Source organism: Ranitomeya variabilis, chromosome 4 (assembly GCF_051348905.1).
Source record: "Ranitomeya variabilis isolate aRanVar5 chromosome 4, aRanVar5.hap1, whole genome shotgun sequence".
In the NCBI taxonomy this organism is placed as follows: Eukaryota; Metazoa; Chordata; class Amphibia; order Anura; family Dendrobatidae; genus Ranitomeya; species Ranitomeya variabilis.
Genome location: NC_135235.1, coordinates 289,282,380 through 289,296,561, shown reverse-complemented (window position 1 = coordinate 289,296,561; position 14,182 = coordinate 289,282,380). Strand labels below are relative to the sequence as shown.

At 40.8% G+C, this 14,182-nt stretch overlaps 1 protein-coding gene across 1 annotated transcript in view; it reads right to left on the bottom strand.

Annotated features, from left to right (window-relative positions):
• The window catches only part of TMEM278 (transmembrane protein 278), a 138,422-nt gene extending 133,869 nt beyond the window's left edge, over positions 1 to 4,553 (bottom strand). The window contains exon 1 of the mRNA XM_077250144.1: positions 3,320 to 4,553. Within this exon, the coding sequence (XP_077106259.1) occupies positions 3,320 to 3,589 (270 nt within the window). The 5' untranslated portion in view covers positions 3,590 to 4,553. The remainder of the gene's footprint in view (positions 1 to 3,319) is intronic.
• Between the last annotated feature and the right edge of the window lie 9,629 nt (positions 4,554 to 14,182).

Below are 14,182 nucleotides of genomic sequence, written 5' to 3'. Positions count from 1 at the left end.
GAAATCAGTGAAACTGACGAGGAATATCAACCATATTCAGACAAGGTAGAGGAAAAACTATTTAAAGGAACAGCTCATCTTTCCTGCAATTGATGTACACTAACTGTGCTCCGGGGACAAGACCTAAATCATACAGCCTTAAAGGCGAAGGCGCCATAGGGGGAGGAAAAGAGCAAGATAAATTATTGAATACCTATCTGATCCTGACCGTAATCCAGGCTCTGCAGTACATAATAAATTCAATTTGCTCCTTTCTAACCAGTAACCATGATTGCTACTGCTGGGATCATTCTAAAATACGCCATAAGTTCCTGATTAATCCAGTTCTGACTGCTTGTACCCCATCAATCCTCTAGATAAGGGGCTTCAGAATTAAAGAGGACCTGATGAGTGTCCTGACATGACTATTTTAGCAACTGTTAAAAGGAATCTGTCAGCAGGTTTTTGCTATGTAATCTGAGGAGAGCATGAGGTAGTGACTGAGACACTGATTTCAGGGATGTGTCACTTATTAGGCTGTGTGCTGTTGTTTCAATACAATGAAAGTTTTATCACCAGGAGATTATCACTGCCTGGACTACAGGTCACGTGAGCCCTGGTCTGACCACACCCCCTCCTGTGATAAGCAGCTTACTGTCAATAGACTGCGCATAGAAAATGGTGGTGTGGGCGGGGTTAGGTTTATGAGCTCTGCTATGGCTAAAAACTTCGATTGTATCACAACTGCTGCACTCAGTAAACTAAGTGATACATCGTTGGAATCAGGGTCTATTTTCCTATATTATGCTGCTCTCAGATGATGTAACAAAACATGCTGACAGATTCCTTTTGGCATTCCTTATGAGACGACTATTCCGTAGTATCTTTACTTAGAAATCTGAATTTGTCTGTTCCTGTTATTCCTCCTGGAAATGTAAAATGAATTGACAATTTGGAGCTGCAGTTCCTCTGGCCAATATGCTGCGTCACTATATATCGTGACATTGTTACCATTAATCAGTGTTATATGTAAGGATGTGACATGTTAACAAAGAAAATTGTCGCAGTCAGATGTTAATATATTTATACTTTTCCTGGAGGAATATAAGATTGACTTGACGATGTATAGTTCTCAGAGAAGAGAAATGAGTAATGCCAGTACTCAGTGAATCCGACACGTCAGGAGACTTGACAGGTCCTTTTTAAGCACTGCATCCACTTCCCCGCTCTCGTATACCTGCCATGCATGGAACTATGCTTCTTCTGTATTCACTACAATGGGGCTGTGCTGCAGTTCTCATTACACTTAATAAAGCACCACTGTGCATGAAAAAAAGCTCAAAATTTGTCTGTTCCTTCATTTTTCCAGATCAGCAGAGATCCCAAATGTAGGACACCCACAGATCAGAATGGGATGGCGCCTCCGAACAAAAGCTGGGTATGGTAGACGTTGCCCATTTAACCCTAACCCTAACCCTTAAGGCTCATGTAGATGTTCGTGTAAATCGGTCCTGAACATGATGGCTTCACATATTTCTATGAGGCTCTGACGCTCAGGTCAGGAGGTCTGCGGCCATTCCCTACATTGTGGTCCGAGATCAGACCGATCAACACGAACGTGTACATGAGCCTTAAGGGTTAGGGTTAGGGTTAACCGGGCTACTTCTACCATACCAAGCTTTTGCGGACATCTGAATGAGACCTTATTAGAACCTTTTTATGTTCATATTATGGACCTGAGGACACAAAAAAACTAATCCATATAATTTGTGTTCAGTTATCTTATAATATTAAAGCAAGTATATAGTTATTGGTGACATTAGGTTAATAAGCCAAATCCTTCAAAAAGTATCAATTTCATTTTTTATTCTTTTGATTCGCATTTATAGCAAAGTCCTGATGTCATGGGTCCTTAAAAGGGTTTTCTTTAATTCACTATCTTAAAAATCCTCAAAAAAAATTGAATAAAAAAAATTCACCATCTTAAAATTAAAAAAAATAAAAAAAAGGGAGGGGGAGAAGGGACAACTGTGACATCGCCTTTTGTGATTGGTGGATCCTATTTTATCAGCTCTGTGTAGAGTTGTTACCTATCATTGTAATACTGCCTCTGATGATAAGGAAACTGCTGAAAACTCTTCCTGGAAGGACAGAAAGTTAGAATCTAAAAAAGCCACAGTGGCTAGGGTAAGTATTAATTTTGTTTGTTGTTTGTTTTTTTAAATAAAGATTGTGATCTAGAAAAATAAATAAAAATGCCAAAAATGTTTTAAAATTACATGGTAGACAAGAAAGTAATTCAAAACGGGATTTTATTTTTTGATGATAGCTTACCTTTAAGGATGTAAAGCAAATAGAATAAGCAGAAAAAAGCCTTATTTACCAGTGCACCTAGTGTTTGCTGTGTGTGATATGAAGGAAGCCCTATTCACCGCCTGTAAGGGATCAGCTATCAATCAGGGTTTGACCATATATATATAAAGCGTATTAGTCATTTCAGGTAACTTTTCAGAAGAAGCTGTCATGCAATTGTACATGAGAAATAATACTATTTCTGGTCATTAAATGACTCGTATCCTGCATTTTTCACCCTCTGTAGATTCTTCCTCTAATTATCAGTTGTCTCTGAGCTGGTGCATAGAGACTGTCTGCTATGATGTCTCCCATATACAGTACACCCAGAGGGATTCCAACTCTTCTGTCTCTAATTAGCATATGTTCAGAAGCAGCACTATGGAGACCATTATACAGCAGTACTCAGCAGTGTAGCTGTGAATCCATCCAGCACTAGGTTGAGAATAAATGCTTTTACTAGTAAACATTTACTACAAAGCAACAACACAGACTTTGTGTCTATCTGCACCCCTTTCTTTCACTATGCTCCAACCACTTCCCCTATCAATAAGCAGTTGTAATCTGATCCCTCAGATGTAATTAGATCCCTCAGCAGTTGTAATCTGATGCCTCAGTGAGCTGTCAGTCTCTTTTGCTTTCATCAAGATTAGTTTTAGCAGTTTTTCAGAGTGAATATCGTGTTCACAAGACAAGTGCAGGAGAAGTGGCTCATAAGTGTGGCATATTTCACTGATATGTTAGAAGGCTTCTTATAATCACTCGCTGCAGATGTGACTTCACATGTATTTTGTCCAAAACATTTGGATGAGATTTCATCACATTTCATCCACATACCACGGAAAGCAATGAATTGTCTTGCACATCACTGGCAAAATGAACCACTAGCTCTTCCCTCTCTGGACCAGAATGTACATTTAATATTTTCTCACGTCGTATCATCTTAATAAATACTGTATATCTTTACCCAACATCTTGATGTACTTACCCTTGAATGGCACTTAAATCCGAAATAAACCACCACGATCGTTGGAGTCAAAACGATGGTGAATATGACAGCCAAGATTATGGAGTTTGCAAGAAAAGCTAAAAAGTTAGCTCCAGTAACAAATATAGTCCAAAACCAGCATCCCCACCTACTCCGAGACTCCATGGGCAAGAGCTGGTCATCCATGTTATAAGGGGGGAGCCCCGGGATCATTCTCGAGGTATCCGACATACTGTCCACATCAAAGTCATCAATCTCTTGGTCAGACATTTTCAGCTGAAATATACTCTTAGGTTTCCAAGAGAAGCTTCTCCTAGCAATTTGTTATTTCGTTGTGACCACACTTGGCTTTTCACACTTCAACATTCACAATGTTCAAAGAACAAGAGCACCGATGGACTGTTTCTTCTTGCCTCTACGTATCTCTTCTTACTTCTTCTTGCCTCTTCTTGTCTCGTTTTGCTTTTTCTTGTCTCTTCTTACTTCTTGCTTCTTCTCGTCTCTTCTTGCTTCTTCTTGTCTCTTCTTGTCTCGTCTTGTCTCTTCTTGTCTCTTCTTGCCCCTTTTCCTCACTCTATGAATTGCCAATAAATTTGGTTAAATATTCTTCTCCTTATATGCAAAAAGCCTTCACTGCAAGATCCATGAAAAAGATGCTTGGCACTGCTAAGGAGGTTTTATCTGGCCAACTTGTCATAATGGTCTTCCTCTTGGCATTGAGAAGATCGTTGGCCACAATAGACCCTTTATCCAGAAGTGATGCTTGCAGAGTGAGACGTTGTTCTGTTTGCATCTACTTCTCCCAGGCTTGATGTTTCTCTATTCTCCACCTTCAGCTTTGTGAGCTTTGCTTCGAAAAACTGTCTACTGCTACAAGCCAATCGGCTGCTGAGTGAGCCACACAATCTGCCTCTCTGCGTAGCATGCATGCAGCCAGCACATCGACAACTTGGTCCCGCTCCATCAATACAGGTTATTCCGAGTGGAAACTAATGTCATTATTCCATGAACCAATTCTGGACTTTGTCACACTGCCCAGTTGGGGAGTATTGAGGCAGGGTTTTTTTTTTTTTTCAATCTCTAAGGCTTAGACGTGTCCGCAAGGTGCAGATGTGAGTGTCACTTTGTGTTCGCCACATGCGGAGATGAATCAATGATGACATGATCTTCTAGGAATCATCCCTATGCATGGAAGAGTTAATGCAGTCAGTGATTGAAAGTTTACTCAGGGTTCATATATATACGGCCAAGTACAAGCCCCCTATAGAAGTGTATCGATGTCTACGGCACTCTTATACTTCTCCAATCTCATACGGAGGAATGGAGAGGTTAGATCAGTTCCATATAATGCTGCATTACAGAGATTTTCGCCATTAGATACGGCTCTGAGTCCCTAATCTTCAAGACGGATGATGATGATGCGCTGTTGTAGATAACAATTCTCAGGGGATGATGGATGTTTGGAAACAGACTTTAAATTATAACATTTTCCAATTTACTTCAATTCCTCATAATTTTCAAGATTTCTACTTGCTGTCATTGCTTGCTCTATGAGATTTGGGAAATATTTTACTGGTTTCAAAACATACACATTATAATGAGAAAATGATCATGCCCTCTCCACACTACATCTCCAGGAGCTTTTTTGACCTCCCCTTCTACATCCATAGACATTAATATGGATTGTACAGTATACCCTCTTTGCACCTAGAACAGGTTCCATTCTTCTGAGAAGGTCTTCTACAAGATTTTGAAGTAATCTGTGGGAATTTTTGTGCATTAATCCAGAAGAACATTTATGAGGTGAGACACTGATGTTGACGAGAGACCAGGCTCGTAATCTCTATTCCAGTTTATCCCAAAGGTGTATGATGGGGTTTAGGTCTGAGAACTGTTTGGCCAAACATGTTCTCCTACACCAAACTCCCCCATATCCATGTCCTTATGGACCTTGTGCACTGGGCACAATCATGAGGAACAGAAAATGGCCTTTCCACAAAGCTGGAAGCCACAATTGTCCAAAATGTCTTGGTACACACATGCATCAAGGTTTCCCTTTCTCTTCAGCGGAATTAAGGGGTCGATGGTGCTACGATCGCAGTTGTATTGACTGTAGCGAGAGGGGAGAATCCTCATGGAGTGCGTGCCAAATCTGCGCCAAAATTCTGTAGTGTCTATGAGTTTCTCCAAGTCTTCATGGGATGAAGAACATCAAGGAATATAATTATTATTCTTTATTTATGAAGAGCTTAAGATATAATTAGGAAAGGTCAGCAAAGGTTCAACTTGAAGCTCTTGAGTCTCAGTGTGAAACAGCAAACCCACCCGGCCCTACCTACAATGTGCCATTTATAATACTGGCGCTCCCTTATGTGGCCCGCTTGGTGCCATGGCTCAGGTGTGACTCTATAGCATCCCTCCTGCCGATCACACAATAGTGACACAATAGGAGATACAATAGTACGTAGCGTCTCCCATAGCCGTATCTATGAGCTTTGGATGAAGGTGTAATTTATATTGTTCATTCTGCTCTGCTAATAACTCATTATGCGCTAAAATGTTTGGGGGCAAACTGTAAACACGAATGTCCTTGTCAACATGATCGCTGTCTGCAGATGAGACGACTTTCGTGAAGCGCCGAGATCCTCAATCTCATCAATTATCACCCCTAGCACAGATAATTATCACTTTTTCCTCCTGAAAGGAGAGAAGGCAACAAAAGACGACACATCTCAACATCATCATTTTGCGTCTTCTATCATTCTGCTAGGGTAGCCATATTAGTGATACAACTACGGTGTCCATGAACACATGGTTGCCCAGCTCAGGCAGGTACTAATGCATGTTGTGAATCTTACCAGCGCTCTTAAATGGTCAAAATTCTAATAAAATAATAATACAAGCAAAAATAAAAAAGATTGTAATAAATCCTATCAGATAAATTTGCTTATTTCTCCACTTATGAGCCACTTTTTTCTCTCATCCTGTCTCTCAAACACATCATCTACTCTGAAACATTGCTAAAAATCCTTCCTGCTCAAAACAGCTCACTGAGCGAGCAGGTAACATTTGCCTATTGAACTCTATGGAGAGAGGAAGGCAGAGCAGAGTAAAAGACACACAGAAACAGATGGTGCAGTTGATTTCTACCAAGTGTTTTATTTCACACAGTGCTGGATTCACAACTACACTGCTCAGTAATTCTGTCTAATGTCCTCTATCTACCAATCTGAGCCACTTTAAAAAAAAAAAATATTTCATGCACAACCATTTAAAGTGAATGCCTCATGCTACAATCTTAGTCTTTGGATACAAAACTTTAACAATCTATAACTTTAGCGGAAACATTTTAAATAATGTAACCTATGAGGGTAGTATACGGTTAACAACTCTAATATGTATTCATGAAGTCAGAAAGATAGTGTCGCCAAATGTCATGTCGTTGAATGTTATCCGGTCACATAGATCAGAAAGAAACATTTGTCCCCTAGCATTAAAGGTCATTGACCCCTTAGCCGCCAAGATGGATTGCATTTGGATTAGTATGTTTTTAAAGAGGGTGTCCAGGAGTTAGATATTGATAACCTATCCTGAGGATAGACCATCAATTTCAGATGAGTGGCAGTTCAACACCCTGAACTCCCAGGTCCCATTTATACTGAAGTGATTGGGAACTCAAAAGAATCGCCGAAGAATGGTACAGAACTGTGGTTCTCCATGTGGTGCTCTGGATGCCACGGAAAATGGTAACAGCCAACTGGAGGTGATGCCGAGTGTCGGATCCCCGCCTAGCTGATATTGATAACCTTTCCTTATTATAGATCATCAAAATTAAGAGTCGGACTACTCTTTTAAAGGGTTACCTCCATCTTTAGAAGTTTTCATCTATCCCAAAGATAGGTGATAACTTCCTGATTAGTGGTTGTCTGACCGGTGAGACCCATAACAATCCCGAGAATGATATTCTGCAGAGTCCCGTTCTAAATGGAGCAGATATTTGCACCACAGCTCCATTTATTATCTATGGTTCTGTTGGAGAAGGCGCTCGAAAATCTTATAGAGAATAAATGGATTGGTGGTGCGCATGTCTGGCCACTGCTTCATTTCGATGGATCACCAGCTCCCATTGGTTGAACCCTCACCGATTAGCTAGTCATCACCTATCTTATGGATAGTGGCAACTTCTAAAGATGGCATTAATCATTTAAAAGATTTATCCTGAACTCGATAACTCTTTTAAAGGGTTAATCCCATCTTTAGAAGTGGTGGTTCCTGAGGATGGACCTCAACAGATCAGCAAGATCAGCAGATCAGCAAGTTCTCAGTTATCCAATGGATGTGGGATAACTTCTAAACATGGGAGTAAGGCCGGCGTCACACTCAGCGTATGTAAATACGGTCCGTTTATTACGGCCGTAATACGCAGAAATGTCCCCAAAATAGTGATCCGTATGTCATCCGTAGGCAGGGTGTGACAGCGTATTTTGCGCATGGCATCCTCCATATGTAATCCGTATGGCATCCGTACTGCGATATTTTCTCGCAGGCTTGCAAAACCGACATCTAATGGATTTATGTGCTCAAATGTTCGTTAAAACATATATACAGTATGTATATATATATATATATATATATATATATATGTCATTGAGACACACACACATATATATATATATATATATATATATATATATATATATATATATACTGTATTTATATTTAATTCAGTGCGAGATATGTGAAAAGCCGGTAATTCAATTGCCGGCTTTTCATTTCTCCTTCACAAACCCGACAGGATATGAGACATGGTTTACAAACAGTAGCCCATCTCATATCCCTTATTTTTTTGCATATTCCACACTACTAATGTTAGTAGTGTGTATGTGCAAAATTTTGGCGCTGTAGCTGCTAAAATAAAGGGTTAAATGGCGGAAAAAATTGGCGTGGGCTCCCGCGCAATTTTCTCCGCAGGAGTGGTAAAGCCAGTGACTGAGGGCAGATATTAATAGCCTAGAGAGGGTCCATGGTTATTGCCCCCCCTGGCTAAAAACATCTGCCCCCAGCCACCCCAGAAAAGGCACATCTGGAAGATGCGCCTATTCTGGCACTTGGCCACTCTCTTCCCACTCCCGTGTAGTGGTGGGATATGGGGTAATGAAGGGTTAATGTCACCTTGCTATTGTAAGGTGACATTAAGCCAGATTAATAATGGAGAGGCGTCAATTATGACACCTATCCATTATTAATCCAATAGTACGAAATGGTTAATAAAACACACACACATTATTACAAAGTCCTTTAATGAAATAAAGACACATGTTGTTGTAATATTTTATTATTCTCTTAATCCAGCTGAAGACCCTCGTTCTGTAACAAAGTAAAAATAACAAATCAACAATATCTCATACCTTCCGATGATCAGTCACGTCCCACGAAGTAAATCCATCTGAAGGGGTTATATCACTTTACAGCCAGGAGCTGTGCTAAAGCAGTGCTCGTGGTTGTAAAACCCCGGGAATGAATGGAGTGTAGGGTGACCTGTAGTTACCTTGAGTTGCGGTGAGGCGCCCTCTGCTGGATGTCCTCATATGAACTCAAGCGTGGGAACTTTTCCAAGGCTCCAGTTCATGAGGACATCCAGCAGAGGGCGCCTCACTGCAACTCAAGGTAACTACAGATCACCCAGCTTTCCATTCAGTTCCCGGGGTTTTACAGGCACGAGCGAGTGCATTAGCACAGCTCCTGGCTGTAAAATGATTTAACCCCTTCAGATGGATTTACATCGTGGGACATAACGACGGAAGGTATGGAATATTGTTGTTTGTTTTTTTAACTTTGTTTCAGGACGATGGTCTTCAGGTGGATTAAGAGTCTAATAAAATATTACAACAACCTGTGTCTTTATTTCATTAAAGGACTTTGTAATAATGTGTGTGTGTTTTATTAACCATTTCGTACTATTGGATTAATAATGGATAGGTGTCATAATTGACGCCTCTCCATTGTTAACCTGGCTTAATGTCACCTTACAATAGCAAGGTGACATTAACCCTTCATTACCCCATATCCCACCGCTACACGGGAGTGGGAAGAGAGTGGCCAAGTGCCAGAATAGGCGCATCTTCCAGATGTGCCTTTTCTGGGGTGGCTGGGGGCAGATGTTTGTAGCCAGGGGGGCCAATAACCATGGACCCTCTCTAGGCTATTAATATCTGCCCTCAGTCACTGGCTTTACCACTCTGGCTGAGAAAATTGCGCGGGAGCCCACGCCAATTTTTTCCACGATTTAACCCTTTATTTTACAAGCTACAGCGCCCAAATTTTGCACATTCACACTACTAACATTAGTAGTGTGGAATATGCAAAAAAAAAAAGGGATATGAGATGGTTTACTGTATGTAAACCATGTCTCATATCCTGTCGGGTTTGTGAAGGAGAGAGGAAAAGCCGGCAATTGAATTACCGGCTTTTCACTAACACCGCTGCGTATTTCTCGCAAGTCACACTGCTGGTCCGTGTGGAATCCGTATTTTTCTCGCCCCCATATACTTTCATTGGCGATTTTTTTTTGCGCAATACGGTGACAAAAGCAGCATGCTGCGATTTTCTACGGCTGTACAAGACCGTATATTACGGATGCGTAATATACGGCAGATAGGAGCTGAGCCATAGAGATTCATTGGGCCGTGTGTAATGCGTATTTTACGGACTTAGTTTATGCGCTCATACGTCCGTAAAACTCGCTAGTGTGACGCCGGCCTAAGCCTTCAATGTATACAGTAGAAGGTTAGAAAAGTATCTGAAACCCTCTGAGAAAAAAAGTTCTAACATTGTATGGAAGCCAATAAAATTATCGGAACTGCTTTATTTCAGGATTGCAAAATCAACCCACTATGGGCTCCCTCTGGCCGTGGGACAATAGGCCCTGCCAATGCTCATACGGTCACTACTCCCCCATTTATGCCACAATAATTTATTTTGTCTTCTCACGGACCATCACATTTTTTTCCTTTTCTCCACCTCTTTTTACCACACTATGTAATATATACCATTCAGACAGATCGTGATGCGATCTCTATAAAGAAATGAGCCCGTATTTACCGCATAATATATCATGTTAATATAAAAACAACACTAAGATGACAGAAACCCCTTAATTATCTATGATTCCTTGGATCACTTTACCAGCTCTTCTAACTCTACAGACAAGAAACAAAGCCTGAGATCGTAGTGATTTTCTTTTTACCATCCATCTTACAAATTGGCTTCACATTCATCATGCCTGCCGCGTTCATCACACGGGAGCTGACATGCCTCTATGATTAACCCCTATTCTTTCCAATTGCTCATGTGTTACCAAGTGGCTTACACTGGATTGTGAAGGCTATCCATTTGAGTTTTACCCACCAGAAGGAAATAATCACTTACCTTAAAGGCCCCGTCTCACATAGCGAGATCGCTAGCGAGATCGCTGCTGAGTCACAAGTTTTGTGACGCAACAGCGACCTCCATAGCGATCTCGCTATGTGTGACACGTACCAGCGAGGCTGTGTGCAAAAACATTTTATCTTTTAGTCTCCATTTTTTTTCTGCACAATGGCAGTCTGCACTGATTCTTACATTTTTCCTGTGTTTTTTTTTTTTAGCTTTCCCCCTTTTTTCTTTTGTGCAGATTAGAAACTGATTTTTGTCATGTATTTTTAGTACATAAAGCTGGAATTCTGCATTTAAAAACGTAACTGTTTTAACCTGCTTTTTTCAGACTCCCTATAGGAGCCTGTAAGGAAAAAATGTAACCAAAAAATGCACAGTTCAACACCATCCTTAAAGAGGAGGTGAAAAGTGGCCACTTTTTCCTCTTCTTTTATTTCCGCTGTTCCTCTGAGTGATTAATTTTTTATTCTTTTTATATCCGACATACGGTTCCAGAGATATGGACTAATTTCTATGGTCTGCACCAAGTAAATGCGGCTCACATGATCCTCGGGGGCGTGTCTTTAGGCAGCTCTACATTAGCAGTTTGTGAGCCACGCCCCCTTACTAAAGACCATAAAAATTGCCACTAAATAAAAAGGCTCATATTTCTGGAACTGTAAGGCAGATTTATACAAAACAAAAAGCAGAATACTCAGGGGAGCAGAGGGAAGAAAATAAATGTAAAAACTGCCCATTTTTGAGCTAGTGACAGGTCCTCTTTAAATGCACAGTGGGTATGATTTTTCATGAAATCACATCCATTTTTCTTGAACTGTCCAACACAGCAGAATCTCTATAGAAAACGACGCAGTAGAAAAATTCAGCTTTTGCATCACATGGGAATATGGCCTTAGCGTTGTAAGGGTGTGAACTGCCCTGTCCCTGCCCCTGAAGACAGCGTCGAAGTATAAGAACAGTGTTGTGCGGTTTTACTTAATGCGTATTGCTGTGCCATGTGAAGTGTGCACTGTGTCATGTGGTTTTTAGTAATTTAACGTAGCAATGTCTAGTTTTCTAGGTACTGACGCTCCTGTGTGAATACTGTAAAGGTAATGCCTATGGTGATTAACGTACACTTCAGTTCACTGTGAATCACTAATCAGTTAATAAATTGAGATTCCATCTACATGCTGCACACAAATGTGGCTATAAAGAGGTTGCTTGAGAAAGGTTCGTTAGCTGGAATGTTACATGGATAATTAAACAGGTCACATGACTTTGTGGAGTAGCTGGTGTCCGGAGACTTATAGGCCACGCAATGCTTCCTGGGAAATGAACAATGCAATTGCCTGTTGACAGAGGAGAGCAGAGGCTCTAATGCCACCTACTGGAGGTCGCAATCCTACAAGTCATTGTGAACCCCATAAACGGCATTACCACATGATTTAGGATAAGGAGCCAAACCAAAACTTCCATTTACAGACACGAAGTTTGGGAAGTTTTCACCTCATCAGTGCAAAACAAGAGAGCTGGTTTGGCTGGGTGAGAGGCCTCTGACAGGGGGTCTAATGGGTAAGCTTCTCCTTGTAGGTTGTTTAAAAGATTAATATTTATTTTTAGGAGTGCTACCTTCAATAAGACTTTGAGTCCTTGATCATTATTTTGGAAAGTGCTGCCCCCATCTCCCTCACGGTATTGAATACATGAAACCTACAGATCAAGTCTCCAGACGCCAGTTTTGCTCCTTATTTGTGTTGTCTTCCCTACTTTTCTAGCTTTAGTATTACATGACAAACTCAATCAGCCAATGACTAAAAAATGCTGTTGTGATATGTAATGTGTCACAAGGGCTCTGTGTGTGATAGCCTGGCAGTCCTCAAAGGGACTTCCATGGACAAGCTCATTTAGTCCATGAGCCAAGAACCAAATTTGACGATATCGGTACCAAGCGGAGTGACTAATTCTCTTTGGTATTTTTAGGTAGATGCATGTCTGTAGTTTATTTTTTGATATGATAGCCCTTACATATACGTAGCTTATTAACCCCTTCAGCCCTAGGCCTATTTGTACCCAAGTGCCTAAGCCAATCTGACCTGTGCCACTTCATGGGCTAATAACTTTGGAACGCTTTCACCTATCCAAGCCATTCTGAGATTGTTTTCTCGTGACATATTGTACTTCACGTCAGTGCTAAATGGGAGTCAATATATTTTACCTTTCTATATAAAAAAATGCTAAATATTCGGAAATTTTGGAAAAATCGGCAATTTTTTAACTTTGAAATTCTCTGCTTTTTACAAAAATACTGATACCCCCCATAATAGTTATTAATTTACACTCCCCACATGTTTACTTCATATTGGCATCATTTTGAAAATGAAACCTTATTGTTTTACGACGTAATAGGGCTTATAGTTTTATGCGCAATTTTTCACATTTACAGCAAAACCCACTTTTCAAAGGACCAAGTCACTTCTGAAGTCACTTTAAGGGGCTTACATAACAGAAACCACCCATAAATTACCCCATTTTGCAAACTACACCCCTCAAGCTGTTCAAAACTCATTTTTAAAAACTGTTAACCCTTTAGGTGTTCCACAGGAATTTTAGCAGAATGAAGGCGAAATTTCAAAATTTCATTTTTTTTCCAGATATTACATTGTAATCCAATTTTACCTGCAACCTAGCAAGGGTTAACGGCAAACCCAAACTTGGTTACCCTAATTCTGCAGTTTATAGAAACACCCCACATGTACTCGTAAACTAAAGTATGGGCACACAGCACAGCTCAACACGGAAGGAGCGCTATGTGGTTTTTGGGTGGCGGATTCACTGGAAGAAATCTAGGGGGCCATGTCACATTTGAAGGCTGCCTGAGGTACCCCCACAGTGGAAACCCCAAAAAGTGACCCTATTTTGGAAACTACACCCCCAAGGAATCTTTTAGGGGGTATAGTGACCACTTTGACCCAACCAGTGTTTCACAGTAGTTGGAAACACTTGGTTGAGAAAATGGAAAAAGTGCATTTTTTACATGAAGGTGTCATTTTAGGCTCATTTTTTTATTTTTAAGAGGTGTACCAGCAAAAAATGCACCCCACTATTTGTTCACCAATCTCTCCCGAACACAACAACACCCGATATGTTGTCGTACACTGCAGTATTGGGGAACGGCAGGCCTCGGAAGGGAAGGAGCGCCAAATGACTTTTGGAGTGCAAATTTTACTGGAAGAAATCTAGGGGGCTATGTCACATTTGAAGACACCCTGAGGTGCCCCAACACACGCACACACACTGACACATACACGTTCTGTGCTGAACAGGACTCTCCGGTCTTCTCTGCAGAGCTCCTATCTCCCTCTGTAGAGGCTGACACCTCCCAGGCTTGTGACTGATCACATGGCCGTGACATCACCATCAGATGATACCATGGTGTTTTGCCTATGA